The sequence below is a fragment of the Vitis riparia genome, chromosome 3 (genome assembly GCF_004353265.1).
Source record: "Vitis riparia cultivar Riparia Gloire de Montpellier isolate 1030 chromosome 3, EGFV_Vit.rip_1.0, whole genome shotgun sequence".
NCBI classification, from domain to species: domain Eukaryota; kingdom Viridiplantae; phylum Streptophyta; class Magnoliopsida; order Vitales; family Vitaceae; genus Vitis; species Vitis riparia.
In genome coordinates, this window is record NC_048433.1 from 11,980,287 (window position 1) to 12,001,073 (window position 20,787).

General features: G+C 38.0%; 1 protein-coding gene across 10 annotated transcripts in view; it reads right to left on the reverse strand.

The window, feature by feature from the left end:
* Positions 1–19,598, reverse strand: part of LOC117911732 (ubiquinone biosynthesis monooxygenase COQ6, mitochondrial-like) — a 40,840-nt gene extending 21,242 nt beyond the window's left edge. Inside the window, exons 1-7 of one of the 10 annotated variants that reach the window (XM_034826138.1) lie at positions 19,556–19,598; positions 17,595–17,665; positions 12,354–12,449; positions 12,141–12,247; positions 11,058–11,172; positions 9,219–9,318; positions 8,790–8,933 (exon numbers count right to left, since the gene is read on the reverse strand). In XM_034826138.1, the coding sequence (XP_034682029.1) occupies positions 8,790–8,933; positions 9,219–9,318; positions 11,058–11,172; positions 12,141–12,247; positions 12,354–12,356 (469 nt within the window). In that variant the 5' untranslated portion in view covers positions 12,357–12,449; positions 17,595–17,665; positions 19,556–19,598. Of the gene's footprint in view, positions 1–8,789; positions 8,934–9,214; positions 9,319–11,057; positions 11,176–12,140; positions 12,248–12,353; positions 12,486–17,594; positions 17,666–18,767; positions 19,254–19,555 lie in introns of those variants that run through there. The other 9 variants (XM_034826142.1, XM_034826134.1, XM_034826140.1 and 6 more) reach the window with 9 other exon arrangements.
* Between the last annotated feature and the right edge of the window lie 1,189 nt (positions 19,599–20,787).

Sequence of the window (20,787 nt, forward strand, 5' to 3'; positions counted from 1 at the left end):
TGTCTAACCCATATGCCTTGTTACTTTCTCTCCCTTTTTAAGATTCCCGCTTCTGTGGCAGCAAAAATTGAGAGAATGCAAAGAGAATTTCTTTGGTCAGGCGTAGGGGAAGGCAAAAGAGACCATTTGGTTAATTGGGACGTTGTGTGCAAACCGAAGTCGAGAGGGGGTTTGGGTTTCGGAAAGATTTCTATGAGGAATGTCGCTCTTTTAGGGAAGTGGTTGTGGAGATATCCTAGGGAGGGTTCTGCTCTGTGGCATCAGGTTATCTTAAGCATTTATGGTTCTCACTCCAATGGCTGGGATGTCAACAATATTGTTAGATGGTCTCATCGTTGTCCTTGGAAGGCCATTGCACTAGTCTTCCAAGAGTTTTCCAAATTTACTCGGTTTGTGGTAGGGGACGGGGATAGAATTCGGTTCTGGGATGACTTGTGGTGGGGGGATCAACCTTTGGGAATACAATATCCAAGATTACTTAGCGTAGTCACGGATAAAAATGTTCCTATTTCATCAATTCTCGGATATTCCCGTCCTTTCTCTTGGAATTTCAATTTTCGCCGAAATCTTACTGATCCTGAGATAGAAGATTTAGAAAGCCTTATGCGGTCTCTTGATCGTCTACACATATCTCCTTCGGTTCCAGATAAGAGATCATGGTCCTTATCTCCTTCAGGTCTTTTCACAGTCAAATCTTTCTTTCTGGCCTTATCCCAATATTCTGAGTCGCCTCCAGTGTTCCCTACTAAGTTTGTCTGGAATTCTCAAGTCCCTTTCAAAGTCAAGTCCTTTGTCTGGTTGGTGGCGCACAAGAAGGTTAATACTAATGACTTGCTACAATTGAGGAGACCCCACAAAGCACTTAGTCCCGACATATGTAAGTTGTGCATGAAGCATGGAGAAACAGTAGATCACCTTTTCCTCCATTGCTCTTTGACCAAGGGGTTGTGGCACAGATTATTTCAGTTAGCAAAGATGGATTGGGTCTCCCCAAGGAGCATATCTGACATGTTTTTTACTAATTTTCATGGTTTCGGATCTTCTAAGAGAGGGGTTGTTTTATGGCAAGACGCGTGCATCGCGTTAATGTGGGTGGTGTGGCGGGAAAGGAATGCAAGGATTTTGAGGATAAAGCAAGGAATTCAGGGTATCTTTGGGATTCTATTCGTTTTTTGGCTTCTCTATGGGCTTTTTGTTCTAAGGTTTTTAAGGGGATACCTCTTAACGTGTTACAACTTGATTGGTTAGCGGTGTGTAAATAGGCCGTTAGTCTTTTTCTCGTTGTATATCTTATATTTGATTACTTGTAGTCTTGTTTTTCTTTGGTGGGAGGATTTCTCATCCTTCTAATTGTATCTTCTTTTTATCAATATATTCCGTTATCGTTTCCTATCAAAAAAAAAAATAGGGGTAGTGTCACATTTTGTTTTACATTGCACAACTATTCTTCACAAAAACCTAACCTTTGAGAACTTTTATTAAAATTTATTTATTTATTTATTTATTTTTTTTATCGGTAAAAGAGATTCTATTAAAGAAAGAGACACCAAGAAGGCGGCTCAAGAATTACAAACCTATACACCCTCCTTCAAGAAAATGGTAAAAGAACAAAAGGCCCCAAAATACAACCCTAATTAGAGCCCATCCAATCTATGAAATTAGCTATAGTTAGAGGGCAATCAACTATGAACAATTTTGTTTCAGCCCAAAGAGAAAGAATAAAAGAGTATTTCAATCTTTGAATTGACAACATATCATCCTGAAAGCCAAGCAATTCCTCGCCTTCCAAACCGTCCAAAAAATGTGCAGAGGAGCCGCTCTCCATACCTTCTTACGCTTTTTGCCCACAAAAGAACCATGCCAGCTTAGAAGTGTTTCTTTAACAGAAGAAGGCAACACCCAAGAAACCCCAAAAACAGTGAAAAGAAGATCCCATAAAACCTTTGTTCTTGAACAATGAAGAAGGAGATGATCTATGGTCTCCTCATTCTCAAGACACAAAAAACATCTATTTGCCAAAGCCCATCCTCTTTTCTGCACCTTGTCCAAGGTTAGTGCTTTGCCCCACGTAGCCTCCCATGCAAAAAAACTAATCTTGGGCTGCACATTCTCATTCCAAATAAGGCTTGAAGGAAACCGAGCCGAACCCCCCGCTTCAAGGGCCAAGTATAGAGAGTTAACCGAGAATTTACCACTCTTAGTTTCAGTCCAAGATACCCTGTCCTCCACCTCCTCAATAATTCTGTGACGATGTAACCGCTCCATAAAACTTGACGCTTCCTCTACCTCCCAATCATTGAAAGCTCTTAAAAGCATGGATTCCAACCCCCCTTCCCCCCTCCGCCAAGGAATCCCAAACATCTGCCACACTTTCTTCCTTATCAACAGTCAAAGCAAATAGAGACGGGAAGGACGAACACAAAGGAGAATCCCCACACCACTTATCCCTCCAAAACCTCACCCTCCTTCCATTACCAACAATGAAGACCAACCTATTGCTCACTAATTCCCAATCCATCCTTATCCCTTTCCACAACCCCAAGCCATGAGCCTCTCTCACTTCCCGAGAGGACCAACCCCCTCTCTCTTCTCCATATTTCCCTCTAATCACTTGATTCCATAAAGCTTCTCTCTCATTAGCAAACCGCCAATTCCATTTAGCCAGAAGAGCCTTGTTGAGAATATATAGGTTTTTTACCCCTAAGCCCCCTTTCTTCTTACTCAAGCACACCACCTCCCATCTCACTAGATGAGGCTTTCGCTCCAAATTACCCCCACCCCAAAGGAAGTCCCTTTGAATCTTTTCTAGTCTCCGTCTGACTACACTTGGTAAGCACAACAAAGACATAAGATAGATTGGTAAGTTCGATAACGTGCTTCGAATTAAAGTCGTCCTCCCTCCTTTGGATAAGTATTGTTTCTTCCACATTCCTAGCCTTTTACGGAAGCGATCTTCCACTCCATCCCAAACTGATGTTGATTTGAAAGAAGCCCCCAAGGGCATCCCCAAATATGTGGACGGCAAACTACCCACTTTGCACCCAAACTCCCAAGCAAGGTCATCCATATTCTCTACCCTTCCTACAGGAATGAGTTCACTTTTTTCCAAATTTATTCTCAATCCCGAAGCGGCCTCGAACCACATAAGCAACCAACTAAGATAAGTCAAGTGGTCTTGAGACGGCTTACAAACACCAAAGTATCATCGGCGAACAACAAATGGGATATAAGGACCCCTTCTTCACTTCTCCCCTTGACTCTACACCCCGATAAATAGCCTCCCTCTACAGCCCTTTTAAGAAAAGCGCTAAAAACCTCCATTGCTATAACAAAGAGATAAGGGGAAAGGGGATCACCCTGCCTCAATCCCTTTGAACTTTGGAAGAAACCTGTAGGGGTTCCATTGACCAACACAGAAAAACTTGCAGTGGAAGTGCACCATTTAATCCACCTGATCCATTTCTCCCCAAAACCCATTTTCTGCATAACTGTGAGAATAAAAGTCCAGTCCACATTGTCATAGGCCTTCTCTATGTCCAATTTGCACAAGATGGCACTCTCATTATTTTTCAGAGTCGAATCAATGGCTTCATTGGCTATCAGTACTGCGTCTAGTATTTGTCTTCCTTCCACAAACGCCCCTCGGGCCTTGGAAATCACCTTTCCAACCACCTTTTTTAGCCTATTGGCTAAAACCTTGGCCAACCACTTATACAAGCTTCCCACCAAGCTTATAGGCCTAAGTCCCCAAATCTTCAGCTCCCACTTTTTTGGAATTAAGACCAAAAAGTTGCATTTAGGCTTTTTAACAAATTTTCCATTTTCATAGAATTCCTTGAAAAAACACAACACATCCGCCTTCACAAAATCCCAAGCAAATTGCCAGAAAGCCATAGAGAGTCCATCTGGCCTGGAGCTTTATCCCCATTGCAACTCAACAAGGCATTGAACACCTCCTCTTCCGTGAACGGGCTCTCCAACGTACTAGCATCCAACTGATCCAGAGTCTCTAACTGCAGCCCGGATATAGAAGGACGCCAGTCCCCCGAACTGGACAGTAGTAACTTAAAAGCATTGAGGATCCCTTCCTTAATTCCATTCTCCTCTGTGCACCAAGCTCCATTAATCTTGATTCTGTCCACATTATTCCTCCTCCTGTGAGCATTAGCCATCTCGTGGAAAATAACCCGTATTTCTGTCCCCCTCTTTCAGCCACACTTCCCTAGATTTTTGCCTCCAACTGATTTCTTCAATTAAAACCCATTTTTTATAATCTTCCATCGCTTCTTTCCTAGCTTCCAACTCTTCCAAATTCAGTCTGCTAATTTTCTCCTTTGCATCCCAAAACTGCACCTGCTCCAACGCCGCATTTTTTCTGAGCTCAATCCTGCCAAATGAGTCTCTATTCCACTCCTTCAGCTTAGCCTTCAAAACTTCTATTTTTTCAGCCAAAATAAAACTTGCTGATCCATTGATTCTGACCCCCTCCCACCAAGACTTCATAAGCTCCTTCACACCTTCCACTTTCAACCACATGTTTTCAAATCTAAAAGGGGAAGGGCCTCTTCTTACACCCCCTACATCCAATAGAATCGGGAAGTGATCGGAGACTGGTCTTGGAAGGACACACTGCCTCACATCACCAAAGTGGATGTCCCAACCCTCATTAATCAAGAACCTATCCAGCCTTGAGAAGGTCTGATTATTCACCCCTCCGTTCCAAGTAAAAGGGCCCCCGACTAAAGGCACATCCTTTAACTCTAAGTCTTCTATGATTTCTAAGAACCTTCTCATATTCGAATTCAGGCTCCCCCCTCTGTTGCGCTCTTCAGGACTTAGGATGGCATTAAAATCCCCTGCCGCACACCATGGCCCATTCCAGAGCCCCTTAATAGCCCCCAACTCCTCCCAAAAACTCTCCCTTTCTCTCCTCAATATCGGGCCATATACCCCTGTAAACATCCACATGAAGCCGTCCTCGTTGTTCTTAAAGATACAGGAAATGGAAAACAATCCTTTTTGAATATCAACCAAGTCCAATACTCTGTTGTCCCAAAACACAACTATACCACCAGCTGCCCCTCTTGAGTCCACTGCCCCCCAGTCAAGATATCTTTCCACCCCTAGGCTGCGAATAATACCCTCTGACATGTCTTGGATCTTAGTTTCCTGGAGGCAAACCAGATCCACCTTATACTTCTTTATCAAAGCTTTTATAACCTTCCTCTTGTCACAATTGTTGGCCCCTCTTACATTCCAAGTGAGCATACGGAATTTCATTTAGACCTGCACGTGTTTACCCCTTCTTCTCCTCCTTCTCCAATATAGTTCACTGTCCATTCCAATTTCCTCAATTCTCTTTCAAATTTTGACGACTTCAATTTTTTCTTTTTTCTGCCGTCCAAATGTCCTTTCTGAATCTTCCTTTCTTTCATTCTTTTCATTAATAACAAAATTTCCCTTTCGAATCCCTCCGTCGGCATTCCAATATAGCGGCTAAACTTAGCCAAACTACTAGATTGCCAACCAGGTTCCTCCTCTTCTTCCCTCTCCTCCATATCCTCATGGAGGATCCTATCCGTACCCCCCTCTGGTTTCTCTCCGAAAACCCCTGCTTCCCTACCCGTAATTTCCAATACCTCGGCCTCCCTCCCATCTGCCCATATCATCCTTAAGGGACCCATAACTGCTCCCCCAATTTCATCCGAGCTACTGCTCTGAATGAAGACCCCAGCCATGGCTGCACTTTCCCCATCTCGACCAGAAGGAGTAGAAGAAAGAGATATTTCCCGCTTCCCCAAAAAAGACAAAGACCGAAAAGATTGATCTGAGTACCTGGACGCCTCCTCCAACAAGGCTTCGTTGGTGAACTCTGTGAGATTGACGGCCGGTGAACGCAACCCCATCTGAGAGCCTATCATCTCCCCCTCAAGCTCTCCGCTGACGCCCAGTCCCCTGTCGGGAGCCCTAGCCTCAATGGATCGATCCATCACCACCTCAGGGCCTTTATAGGGTGAAGACTTGGGCCGGCCCAATTCCTTTAATTCATTTTGGTCTTCAGTCATCTGGCCCTTCTCCGTGGGCCTTCGCCCCAAGTCCACCACCATTTGCCGGCCCAACGGAAAGGATTTCCCAGGCCCGCAACTAATTTTCTTCTCCCATGCTATTTGCTGGTTAAACGTGGACCCAACACCATCTGCTGCTTTTTCCGACATCGCTTCAGAGAACACAGCTGCCTTTCTGCATCCCCCTTCACCAGTTCCACACGGCACGTCCACTTTTGCAGGTTCTCCATGCGTCCGTACATCCGCCATTTGGAAACCAGCGCGTGAGTCTCCTTCTCCTTCATCCCTAACCTTGCGCTCGTTGCCTATCTCGTTTCTGGTCACCGAAACCACCTCCGTCACCCCTGGTTTCACCTCCCACCATAGCTGTATTGAATAACAGGCAGACCCGACTGCCACTTGCAGTGAGCTCGGCCACTCTAAGCCTTCCGATCTCACTAATAGTCTGGCCCATTTTAATTCCTTAAAATTTGCGGTGTCTTCATCCACTGCAAGGAACCCCCCGCAACAATCACCGATTTTTCTGAGTATCTCCTGGTTCCAAAAATGCAACGGCATTCCCACAACTCTCACCCAGACACTCTTATCCCTCTCACCATTATTAGAACACCCCACCTTTGGGTCCCACCTTTCCAAGTTCAGGAATGATTCCTTAAACCACCGGTGTCCTCTTAACAACACCTTTTCTGCCTCTTCTTTAGTCTCAAATTCGATTAACAACAGAGGGCCTCCCAACCTCGAAAACTTCACCCCTCCTTTAGTATTCCACACAGATCTCCCCCAACTTTCGAGAGCTTGCATATCTGGGTCCAACATTGAGGATTGTCCCCATCTTCCCACCAGACACCGTCCCAGGAATTTCCTATCATTTGACACTTCTTCCTCCCCTAGTTGTAGCCACACTACCTCCCCTAACTTTTTCCCTCTTGTCTTTATCGCTTCAACATAAGATTTTTTGGCTTTCCTCACAAATTCTCCATCTGAACACCCTGTCCCATAAAATGCAGCAGCTCCCTTGGACCCCTCCCGAGACATAACTCCAAGAAAGCGAAGTTTTTCGGCCAACAAGACCCACCCTCCCAAAACACCTTTTCCCTCTGGAAACACTAAACAAAATCTCTTTGATTCCGAGTCAACCACAGAGCATAGTCCTTCTGCCATGCATCTAGGTATTATAAGCATCAAAATTTCAAAAGTAAAACAATCATGAAGACATTCTTCATTATTATTCCACAATAAAGATGTCAGTAGAACCTCCTCATCAACAAAGAATCACTGAATACAATTAAGGATGCAAAGTTTTGACAATAAGGGATCAGAACAAACATGTTCATTCAATTAGGATTTTAAAGACATGCAGGTGAATACAGGCTTAAAAGTATCACTAATTATTCAACAAATAAATAATAATATTCGAAATTTAGCTTCAAAAGCGAAGTCAAAGCACATGACTTAAAAGGATTCCAAAGAAACTATAATTTCTCTTCATTTTCTGCAGTCTTGTAAACCAATGACATTGTTGAATTGTTATCTCAAGTATCTGCAGATAATCATATGAAATTGATGATTGTCCAAAATGCTAATATCTCAGCCAAAACCCCGCACTGATGTATCTTTTCATTTTCTTTCTCTTTTTTTCTTTTTTGACAGCTAACTTTTGTTTGTTTGTTTATTTGTTTTTCCTTTTGATAATGCTGCAACTTGAACCTGGAACCTTACACATCCTCATCCCAACTGCTTGTCACTTAAGCCAGGTCGCAAAGGCCATGTCTATGACTCTTTTCTTTCTATGAGATCCATAAGCAATTTGCTATCCACAAAAGCCGAAGGCTGTAAGATCTGTGTGGATTCCTCCACCAAAAGGAAGCCTTAGGCTGAAATTTTAGGCATGCTCCTTGAGCCCAAATGAATATTGGTGGCCTCTTATGGGACCACAGAGGTGTTTAGGGCCTTCTTGAAGCAAGGTTTGGTCCAGCTACTGAGGGTGAGATTCTAGCTTTATTTGAAGGCCTAAAAGTCAAATTTGGTGGGTGCTTTAAACTTTTTCTTTCTTTTTTCTTTTTTTTCCCCCAAGGGTGGTGCTTTTTAACTTCTTGGTGGAGGCAGATTCAATGACAATTCTATCTTCAGTGTCCTAAGGTAGACAGAAACCTTGGAGAAACAACCATTGGCTTAAGAAGGATTTTAGATCTTTGCAATGATTTGAATTGTTCTCTTGCTTGGAGGTTTAGATCAGCAAATCAAGCAGCCAATATGCTGGCATAGAGAGGAGATTCTGCTTCTATTGCCTTTGTAGGAAATTTCTTACCCCTTAGTGTCTTTTAGTCTTCTTTTTCTTTCTGTATCTACTCTTTTTTATTATCCACCTAAAAGGAGATCTGGTCCTTTCGTGTAATTGACTTCCTTTCATTATAACATTATTTTGTTTCTTATTGAAAAAATTTTCAGTACCTTTACTGTATTTTTTTATCAGAAACAAAGATAAATTTTTATTGATAAAAGAAAGAGAGAAGGATGAGAGATCCTTCTCACAAAATACAACCTGATCAAAATAAGAGTAGACAAGGAGAACTAAACACATAGGCAAACACAAAAACTTAGAAACTGAAATCAACTCCTCTCAGTACCTTTATTGTATTAGTACAGGATATCATGAATTGAGACCTCAAATCTGAAGTTCACACAGAACATGATAAAGAATGAAAAAGCTATTGAACTTAGTACCTTTAAAAAGAGAAATAGTTGCAGGAGTGACTGTACTGACCCTTGGATCAGGGGGGTCTTCTTTCTTGATGCAGGTTTTGCCCTCCAAAGCGGGATTGCTATCAATGATGGCAACATTCAACTGTTTTGTCAATGGCATGCTTGCTGCAAGCATACAGTTGATAAGATAGCAGTTGCAAAATGTAATATCATCAGTAACAAAATAAATCCGAAAGTTGATATCTTTTTTACCATCATTACAACAAGAAGAAAAATTTTAAATGCCTTCATTCTGCATTTAAACTTTTCTTCTTTTGAGACATATTTTAGTGGTATGTCACAGAAGAATCAAAGATGGAGGTAGGACCTTCCATAGATTAAAAATTAGGGAATACGATCTACTGTTTTAGATGAGGCAACTAGAATGCATGAATGAAAAATAGTACCTACCCAAGGAACAGGCAAGAGCCATGCCAACCATGCCACCTCCAACAATGGCGATATCATAATGGACAACATTGTTTGGCAAACCCTGATTCTCCTCATGCTCCTAGGATGTCAAAGCAAAACAATTAAATCCAACAGCATACTCCACAAGACCTAAATAGAACTCCTTGGAAACCAGGATAGTTCCAAAGGATAAGAGCTGCACATGGATACAACTAAAAACATCCACAAATTTGACTGAAGCTTTTGCTTAGTAACTAGTTACAACAATCATATACATGGACTGCCAAATATTGCTTGGAGAGGATATTATTGTACAGATGCTATGATATCCACCAAACAAGAGCAAAGACATAAAATTTCAACAAGTAAATTCCACCAATAAAAAAAAAAAAAAGAAGAAAGAAAGAAAGAGAGAGAGAGAGCACATGCTAACAGAATTATTTGAAGATTCTTTGGTTATCAACTTATTGATTGGTTCTTAATTATCCATTCATGCTTTAAAGGTTTTTTTCGTTTTTGCTCCACAAATATTTTAAACTTTTCTTTTCATTGTATGAGTTGTTTTAAATACTTCTATCCAGTAAATAGTTTTCATGTGATTACCATGTTTTCTCATCAACTATTTGCTTTATGTTTTTTGAAAAATACTACATATTTAATTATATGTGAAGTTTTATATAGATATTCAGTGATTTAGTTACTGCAATTTTAGAAGGTTTATCCAAATTAAAGATTGCTTTTTGCAAATACACTTTGTAAATGATGTAGTTTTATTATAGTATGATATTTTTATTAAAACATAACATATTGCAATTTGTAATTTCTAGAAAGTTTCATGTATATAGTATAAATGGACTTGAAAGGTTATTTTGGAAGTTCATGATAACTTCGATTTCCATTCGTATACAAACAAAACATTGTTATAAGAGTGGAAAGAATTCTATAATTTTGAATCATGTATTAAATAGGATTCCTAAGTTTTGCATTCCAGGAATGGGTATCCCATTACCATTACTTCATTCCATGAACCAAATGAGACCATGAAGTTACGTCAAGAAAAGTCACAAAAACCACAATTAAAACAACTAGAACTACATATAATCCATATGTATAGAATATATACCAAAGTTAGAACCAAATAAAATCTTAGTACAATGAAAATATTAAGAAAATGAGTGATTTTTGCCTCATTGCTCATTTTACCAGTTTGTTCCCCCTCTTGTTTGTAATCTTTTATTTATATTAAACTTCATGGTTAACTCACTGTTGCTTGTTTTCTTCACTATAAATGTTCACTACACACACAAGCGTGCGTTTGTAGCAGCAAGATTACTACAACTAAATTGTATCAACACTAAGATAAGTTATTCTTAATATATTACATAATGAATTATTGGCATTAAACTAAATAAATATAATGTAAGAAAGCAAGCATGTTCTGCAAGGTTTTTAAACTCATTTGGCATCAACCTTTAATCTACTTGAGTAAAATTTAAATAAAATAAGCTAAAACACCGGAATAAAATTTTGCAGGTTGACATTACGACAACCCAGATAAGAAGCCTTTTGATATATCCCTACAATATTGACATACTAAACATTATTTCTCTTATTAGAGGAACCAGCTCCTGCCCCACAATGGCAGCCCGATTTGGTGGTTTGCACCATAATTGATATATACTTTCCAATGGTTGCAATAACAAATAGAAGAAAGGATTACAGAGCACAACTGAAACATAAAAGTAAAAAGAACAGCATAAAGATAAATATTTTGCAGTTCCAACATAAATAAGATGGAGCATAAAAGAATCAGCAGTCTTATATGGTGAAGATTATTACATAGCTAGGTTGGACACTATTAGAAGTACATACTCTTGCAGCAATATTATTACAGAAAGTCCTTCGCGGAACCTTCAGTCCACAGACCTCTGCAGCAATTTTTGCAGCAACCGCCCTATTTCCAACAGATAATGCATTAGACTACAACCACAAACTATCAGTCTGACCTAAGATATTACAGAATAAGCATAGCTGCATTAGAATTGGATTTGATTTGAAATTCAAAATAATGCAATGTTGCTTTTGTTGGGGCTTACAGAATCCAAACAACCAATGTTCAAAGCAACCAATTCCCATCCTAAGCTCTTATTCCATGTAACCAAATGCACCACAAATATGCATTAATGGAATGAAAACAGTATTTGGCATGCCACCCATATACTTATCAAACCAAATTCACAAAAGTTAGACCCTAATTCACTAAACATTTGAGGGCCTTTTGAATAGATTTCATATCATTTATCTCTATCTACACTACATATGAAGAGTTTAGAAACTTTTTTTCTTCCCAATGTACCCCCCTATTTTACCAATTATTTTCCCTCATAATTTACATCCTTATTATTTAACTGTAACAATCACATTGGGAAGAATAATTGTTACAGTTAAATAATAAGGATGTAAATTATGAGGGAAAATAATTGGTAAAATAGGGGGGTACATTGGGAAGAAAAAAAGTTTCTAAACTGTAACAACCATCCTTTTTTTTAGGGGCTTCCAGTCACATTGGGATTCAAGGACAACGAGGTAGCTATCATATATGTTTCCCTGGTAAAATCAGTGATTGCTAATTCAAGTCATGTTGTGACCAAGACATTAACATCAAATTCCCATGCCTAGGTACTGTTGTCACAAAGAAATGTACTTCAAACATTTTGAAATGTCCATGAAATGTAGATGAACTTGATTTGATATCCCAAAGAATCTCTGAAATCCTCACTTTCTCCTAAAAAATCCTAACATTTCTTTCCCACCAAACGAAGCACAACTAATTTCTTTAAAAAGATTAATGAATAACATATACATAAAAACATCATATGATAAATCAAGACAATTTACTGCCTAGGAGAACATAATTTATACCTTCCCTTTGCCTTTTTCTGAGATGTGGATTGATCACCTTTGACAAAACGAGCAACAATCTCTCTCTGCTGCAAGAGATACTTCAAGCTTCCCTTCCCTCTATTATTCTGCCAATTAAAATGGGCATTAATGACTATGGCCATCACACTCAACAGACTGAATACACTGAATTCAACATGTAGGAAAGTGAGTTTTTCAGTACAAAAAGCATACCATATCAGCACCAGTAAAAGCGTTTTGAGCATCCAATATTTGATGAATATTCTGTTTCTTCACCTTTTGTATTTATCTAAGCCTGGCCTTTTCAGGCTGGCAAATTACAGTGTTAGCCCCAGCGTTTCCATCCTAACATATGGATAAAAATTAAAAATAAAAATAAAAAAAATGTCATCCAAACTGGCAATAGTTCTACAGTTGTTCAAAGAGAAACCTTAAAATTTAAAACATAAGTTATAAAGAATAGTGAAATCCGACCCTCTGTTTGGTTACCAAGAAAACAAATAAAATAAAAAAAGGAAAAAAAAACGACATTGTGATACATATGTTAGCTCTCTTTCTTTGCTATCAAAAATCCCAAAAAAAAAAAAAGCATAGATCAACCAAGCCAAAGATGTGTATTCCTAAACCCTAGATGAGAAAATTTTCCGATTCAATATTTATTTTTTCAGCATCCATACGATTGTATCTAACCTAGAAGCCGATTGATCGAATTAGTAATAGAGATTGGATCAGTACCTTGAACTCAAAGATTAATTGAAAAAGACTATAAATGTTTGAATGCTTGTTTAAAACTGTAAATAGCACAAATTTAATTTTATAATAAAAATTTTATTTTGTAAAATAAGTAATATAAAAAAATAAAAAATTAATAAAAAAAATTTAATTTAGGATACATGGGATATGTATATCCTAAATTTGAACATGGGATATGTACATCCTAAATTTGAACATAGGATAAACACATCTTGTGTATAATGAATATAAAAAGGAGGGTAGATAATATATCTCACTATTTATCTTATCCCATGTTTTGTTGAATATAAGATAGGATAAGTGATGGGATAACTTATTATATCCCTTCACCAACCAAATATAAGATAAAATATGTTATACATTTCTTATTCTATCTCATACTATATCTAGCCAACTAAACATAGTCAAAGAGGGCGTTTGTTTTTTTAGCATTTATTAGAAAGTAATTTGCTTTCAAACTTTAGGTTATTTGTTTTTCTACTTTTTCATGACTTATTATAAACTTTTTGCTTAATAGAAAAAACCAAAATATTTGGCTTTTTCTAAATGGAAAAAATAACATGTTGTTTTTTTTTTACTTGTTAATATTTAATAGAAATAAAATATTAAAAAAACAAACAACCTAATACTTAACACTATTAAGCATTAAAGTTCTATTTAGAATTAATTAAAAAAAAACTGAGTGTATCACCCCAAATGAAATTAGGATATTTCTACAATTTGAAAATTTTATATAATTATTTAAGACATTTTCACAATAAGTTATAATCAATGTTTTCAAAACCAGACTGGTAATTAAACCAAAAAAATTATCGATTCACATCACTAGTCGAACCGGTGGTTGAATCACATTCGAATCGGTGATGTCATAAATATATAATTTATATATTATTAAAATTAAGAATATTTATAAAAAATTAAATATATATATATATATATATATATAAAATTAAAATTTTTAACAAAATTATATTTTTACATTTGATATATTCAATTAAATGATAAAGATAAATATAAATATATTTTGAGAAAACTCAATCTTTAGGTCCATTTTAGAGAGCCCAATTTTTAAGTCCATTTATATCATTTTTTAGAGAACCCATATAGCCCCTCCATTTTCACACTTAATCTCCACCATTCATTTTAAAAAACCCTAAAACCCATTTTTTTTTATTTATTGGCGTTTACACACAATAAACATATATTAGAAAAGAGCCCCTTAAAGCAGGCCCAAAAGCATACAGGGAGTATACAAGAGGCGCCCTAGGGCACAAAAAGAAGCAGAAATACAATACCAACCCTCACCTAGCACCTAGCCAATCGAAAAAACTGAGTAAAGAGAGAGGACCATCATTTACAACCGATTTAGTCCACACCCAAAGATTACAAACAAAAGAATTTTTCAACCTATTCATCGATAGCTCCTCATTATCAAAAGTAATCCTATTTCTTTCCTTCCACACCACCCAAAAGATACACAAAGGGGTTGCCTTCCACACCTTTCTGCACTTCTTGCCCAAATTAAAGCCACTCCACCCACTAAGGGTATCTCTAACTGAATAAGGCAAGACCCAAGTAACACCAAAAAGAGCAAACAATAATTCCCATAACACTCTTGCCCTAGAGCACTGAATAAGAATATGATCAATAGACTCTTCTTCCTCACAGCAAAGAAAGCATCTGTCAGCTAAACACCGACCCCTCTTTTTGAGTTGATCCAAAGTTAGCACCTTACCCCAAAAAGCTTCCCAAGCAAAGAAACACACTTTAGTAGGCACACAAGGATTCCAAATAATGTTGATAGGGAACTGAACACCTCTTCTTGAATCTAAAATACTGTAAAGAGATTTAACTGAGAAAATCCCATCCTTTGTCTCTTTCCACAACAAACTATCTTCCGAGGATTAAGCCTCCTACCCCGGATTATCAAAAGTAATCTCTCCACCTCCTCCACTTCCCATTCATTAAAGGGCTTAGAGAAGCTAGGACTCCAAACCCCTTCTCCTCCCGAATGATCCCACATCTCCTCTATCCAAGCCTTTTTATATGTTGCAAAGGCATACAAAAAGGGAAAGGAATTACAGAGAGTGAAATTCCCACACCAATTATCTTTCCAAAATTTCACCCTTCTACCATTCCCCACAGAGAAGCCCACCTTGTTTTGCAAAAGAGCACCTTCCTTCCTTATATCCTTCCAAAAGTCTACTCCAAAGCCCTCCCTGACCTCTTTAGAATACCACCCCCCTTCTTCCTCCCCTTCTTCCTACTAATGACGCGCCTCCAAAGAGTATCCCTTTCATTCGCAAAGCGCCAAGTCCACTTGCATAAAAGGGCCCTATTGAAAGTAGACAAACGTCTAACTCCCAAACCATCCTTTCTTTTATCCAAACACACGGTATCCCAATTTACTAGATGAGGCTTTCTCTCCAAAGCTCCTCCTCCCCATAAAAAAATCCCTTTGAATTTTTTCCAATCTTAAAATAACCACTCTAGGAATTCGAAGTAACGACATCAAGTATATAGGCATACTTGACAAGGTACTCCGAATTAGAGTCATTCTCCCGCCTTTGGAGATAAATTGTCTTTTCCACATGGCAAGCCTTTTCCAGAACCTCTCTTCCACTCCATCCCAAACGGCCACGGACTTGTGATTTGCCCCCAAAGGGATCCCCAAGTAAGAAGTTGGTAGCCTTCCCACTTTACAACCAACCTCATGAGCCAACAACTCCAAATTCTCTACTCTCCCAACCGGCAAGATTTCGCTCTTATCCAAATTGATTCTCAAACCTGATATGGCTTCAAACCACATCAACAGTCAGCTTAAATAAGTCATCTGATCTTGGGATGTATCACAAAAAACTAAAGTATCGTCAGCGAGTAGCAAATGAGATACCATCGCCCCATCTCCTCTTCTACCTTTTATCCTACAGCCTGAAAGAAACCCCCCTCTCACAGCCCTATGAATAAGCCTACTAAAGGTCTCCATCCCAATCACAAAAAGATTGGGAGAAAGAGGATCCCCCTGACGCAAACCCCTTGAACTATTGAAGAAACCCTCTGGAGTACCATTGATTAACACCGAAAAAGTTGTTGTGGAAATGCACCAAGATATCCAAACAGTCCACTTCTCCCCGAAACCCATTTCTTCCCATCACCAACCTCACCTCCCCTTTTTCCCCATTTCTCTTCTTCTTCTCCATTTCTGCTTCTTCTTCTCTTCTCTCTTTTCTTTTCTTTCTTTCCCTCTCTATCTCACCATACCCAAGCATACCCTTGCCTACCCTAACCACCAGCCACCTCGCCACCAGCAATAGCTCCAACAACTATTGGTCATCAACCAACAATCGTCCCATCACCACCATCCCACCATCTCTCTCTCGTGGGAAAAAAAAAACATGCAGTGAATTGTTCGATTTACTACACAACCGCCGGTTCACTCATTTCATTGGTTGGACCGTCAGTTCTAACAGTTTGAGACCAGTTCAATAAGTTGCCGACTCAAAAGGGTGGATCAAACCAATTTTGGTCACCAGCCAGTCCAGTCTGGTTTTTAAAACATTGGTTATAATTGAATTATGTTTAGAATTGGGTGATTTTGAAATTAGTTTAAGCTCAATATGTTAGTCTTAGGGTAATATAAATTTTTAGGTTGGATTAAGAGATCAGGTTTTCTTTCATATATATATAAGGTGTTTTTCACTTTTTATTTCCAAAAATACCCTTATCAATACAAATAATCAACTTAAATGATAATTTAATCCTTTCATTTAATTAGTGTTGTAATTACTTGAGGAAGTCATTTTTTAAATTGTTATCACAAACCTAAAAAGTAATTCAAAATTTAATCTTTTCACTACTAATAATCAACTTAAATGAAAATTTAATTTTTTTCATTTAGTTAGGGTGTTAATTACTTGAATGGAAGTTATTCCTAAATTTACCATCACAAACCTAAAAGATAATTGAAAATTTAATTTTTTTTTCCATACTATGGTTCTGCAAGACAGTTCAGAGGTGGCATTCCCTGAGAATGATTCCCACAAAGAGGATTTGCTTTCCGACAAGGAGCTCTCCAGTTTCAAAGAATGTAGCAGATTTTTGGGAATGCTAGTTCAGGGGTGCGAAGAAAAAATTGGTTTGTTACCGAGGAAGTTGGGGAAGAAGGCTGGTGGGGGAATCCTTGTAGAGGGAAGAAGAAGAAATCGGTGTCCACTTCACATTTCAAAAGGGAACTTAGGAGATTGGATTGCACAGTTAGCCATGGAGAACCTATGCTTGCGTCCAGAAGGAGCAGTAGGAACAATTGGGAATTGATTACAGTGGATATGAAGATCAAAACTCTCTCTTGGAATGTTAAAGGGCTCAATGACGGGGAGAAAAGGAAGATGATTAAGTCGGTGGTTAGATCCCAGAAGACACATTAATAATCCGCTCAGCATAAGATTTGAAAGACAATTTTCCTAGAACAAAGAAAAATCTAAATTGAAAAAATCAAACTAAACCACAATCAAGATACAAATATTCAGTAAACATCATTTTTTTTTCCGAGTTCTTTCCAAGAATCGCATATCTAACTGATAGAAAAAATGAAAAAAAAATTACTTCAAGAATCACATCTATTGTACGGTTCTTGGAAGAAAAACACACACACAAAAAAAACCCTAATTGGTACAATATGTATGTCGAGAGGAAGAGAAAAACCTGGAGAGTGAGTGGCAGCGGCGATAGTGGATGTGGATTGCAAGCGAAATTGCGCCAGATGTTGTAACCATCTGCGTGACGAGAAAGTTAGGGATAGGTTCCTTTTGTTCCTTTTGTTCTCGATTTAAACAAAATTGTTATGTACTTCTTCAAATTTCAAATTTCAACAAAATAGAAATATGTCCCTTTTTTCTTTTTTTTTGTTAAACGTGAACTTACATGCACTCGACAATCCCACCGACCCTAAACAAAATAGAAATATGTATAGAATCTTTTGTTTTGAAGCTTTTGTCTCAAACATCTTTAAATTTATGGATAACTCACTTTGTTAGTGATATTGTTTTTTCAATACTATACTTTATAACCTTATGCTAATTTATAATTGTTGTATTTTCTTTAAATAGTTTATCAATATTTTGAAGTTTATATATTTATGGATAAATGTGATGTTTGGGCAGCTTACATGCACCCCTGGTTGTTCCCCTCACATTTACTGCTCCCCCACCAAAACTTCGCACCACCCTAATGGACATCTCCTAGATCGTAGTCTCGACAAACCAGATCCACCCTTTGAGCCCTGATTAAAGTTTTAATAACCTTCCTCTTATTGTTGTCATTAGCCTCTCTTACTTTCCAAGAAAACAATTTTAACTTCATTTACAACTTGATACTCTAACCCCTCCTCCTTTGGCCACCCCACTCTCTCTGTCGCCTCCATTATAATTGATCGACCACCCTAGCTTTTTCAGTTCTCGGTCAAACCTCGTTGTCAAACAAAGACACTTCCTCTTAACCCTGTTCTCTTCTGTTTTTTATCCTCCTAAGCAAACTTAATAATTCCCCTTCAAACCCCTCTATCGAGAAACCCAAGAATTTGTTGAATTTCACCAAACTACTCTCATCCCACTGGTCACCAAGTTCTCCTACTTCTTAACTAGCCCCTGCATCCACAGCCTTTTCTTCAAAGTCCATCACTCCCCCTTTAGCCAAAACCTCCCTCCTTCCTTCTACCACCTCCCACTCACTACCGTCATCCAAGACAATGGTCAAAGGATCCAACGTCCTCTCTTCTTTTGTCCCAACCATCACACCCAAGCCAAAGGACCCACAAACCACCAAGGCCCGACCAAAATCAAAAGAAGAAGGGGTAGATAAGAGAGACGGAGGGCTCACAAGACCAAAAGGAAGAACGTCGAACCTGGAGGCCTTTTCCAACAGTGCCTCGTTCGTAATCGTTGCCTTGGCGAACTCTGCTTGAGTCGTCTCTGTCTAGTCAAGCAATGGGGCCAGCGCAAGCATCAAGTCCCCTCGAAGAGGCCAGAAACTGGTCTTCCACCATCTTCGTCTTCACTTTAGGACTCCTCCTGAGCCCTAACTTCCAAGGATGAAAGTTTCCATTTTTTTCTCCGAAATTTCGGGTTTCGGTGGCCGGCGATACGAAAGAGGGGGCCGAAATGTCGATGGGAGAAATTTCGCCAAATTTCGGTTAAAATCGCCGAAAAATGGATGCAGGCGAAAAATCGGCGAAATCTTCCAAAAATCGCCGGATACTGCAATTTATCGGCGAATTTTCGGTTTGTATCGCCGATTTTATTTCCGATTTTTCGGGAAATTTCCCGATATTTCCTACCAGTCCAGCCCGCGCACAGGATACAAAATCTGATCATGATTTGCAGGCAAAGGTTGTGTTTTTTAGACTGGCTCAAAAATCGTGGATTTAGGGTTCGTGAAATTTAAATCCAATGGCACAAAAGCAAAGCGACCCCTAGAACAGATCCAGAAAACACAGGAAGCAAAAAAAAAAAAGCAATCTTTCTGGTTTTCCTTGGGGGTTTTGCATGGATTTTCTCGGAAATCAAACGAGGATGAACTTTCCCGGAAAACGAATGGGGGATGGATTTTCTTGGGAATCAAACGGGGTTGCAGAAAAATAAAAATAAATAACAAGATTAGATTAGTACCTGGGAGGAGTGAGAGTGGCAGAGGAAAATAGGGCCTTTTTAGGTATTCTCTCGTCTGGAGGGCAACTTCAGAAAAGGGCTTCTTGATGCCCGAGTGAGAGAAGTGGCTGGCCGTTTTTATTTTTAGATCCAGTAGAGATTAAAAAAGAAGAAGAAGGAAACATATCATGAGAGCAATTTTCCACTCGAGATATAAATAATTATTAATTATCCCTCTTTATTTTGATTAAATCACTATCATGGATTAATTATTAATTATCCATCTTTATTTTGATTAAATCACTATCATGGATTAAAATTTCGATTTTAATCAATGATATTTTATGAATTAAAATTAATTTAATAAGATAAATTATTAATAATTTTAATTATTTAAATAAATTAATGTTAATAAAAAAAAGTTATTATCACATATTTTTAATAAAATTTTAGAAATTAAATCTTAAATAAAATATTTTATTGATATTTTAATTTTGGACCCTTGCATCTGATGGTCCAAATTGAAACTAGATGTGATCCAATGGTCAGAATTGAACCTCAAGCTATGTGATAATATGTATAAATTATTAATATTTACTAAAATAAGTTTTTCATGAAACTTCATAATAAATGTATAAATACAACCGATATAATATAATTATGTATAATATCACAAATCGTATTATACATATCTATATATATATATCAAATTCTTCACCAAAATAATTTTAAATTGTTTATTATACTTTTAATTATATTAATATAAGGTTTTTTTTACATTTCCATGAGTTTTGATCAATTTTTTACTTACCAAATTTTTTTTTCAAAATATCCATCGATATTTCTCCGATATATCCGTAAAATCAAGTTACCGATATATCCGTGATTACCGATATTTTCATTTCCAATGTACCCCCCTATTTTACCAATTATTTTTCCTCATAATTTACATCCTTATTATTTAACTGTAACAATCATGATCATGTTTCCCTGGTAAAATCAGTCATTGCTAATTCTGTTTCTTCTCCTTTTGTATTTATATGGCCTTTTCGCGCTGGCAAATTACAGTGTTAGCCACAGCGTTTCCATCCTAACATATGGATAAAAATTAATAATAAAAATAAAAGAAATGTCATCCAAACTGGCAATAGTTCTACAGTTGTTTAAAGAGAAACCTTAAAACTTAAAACTTAAGTTATAAAGAACAGTGAAATCCGACCCTCTGTTTGGTTACCAAGAAAACAAATAAAAAA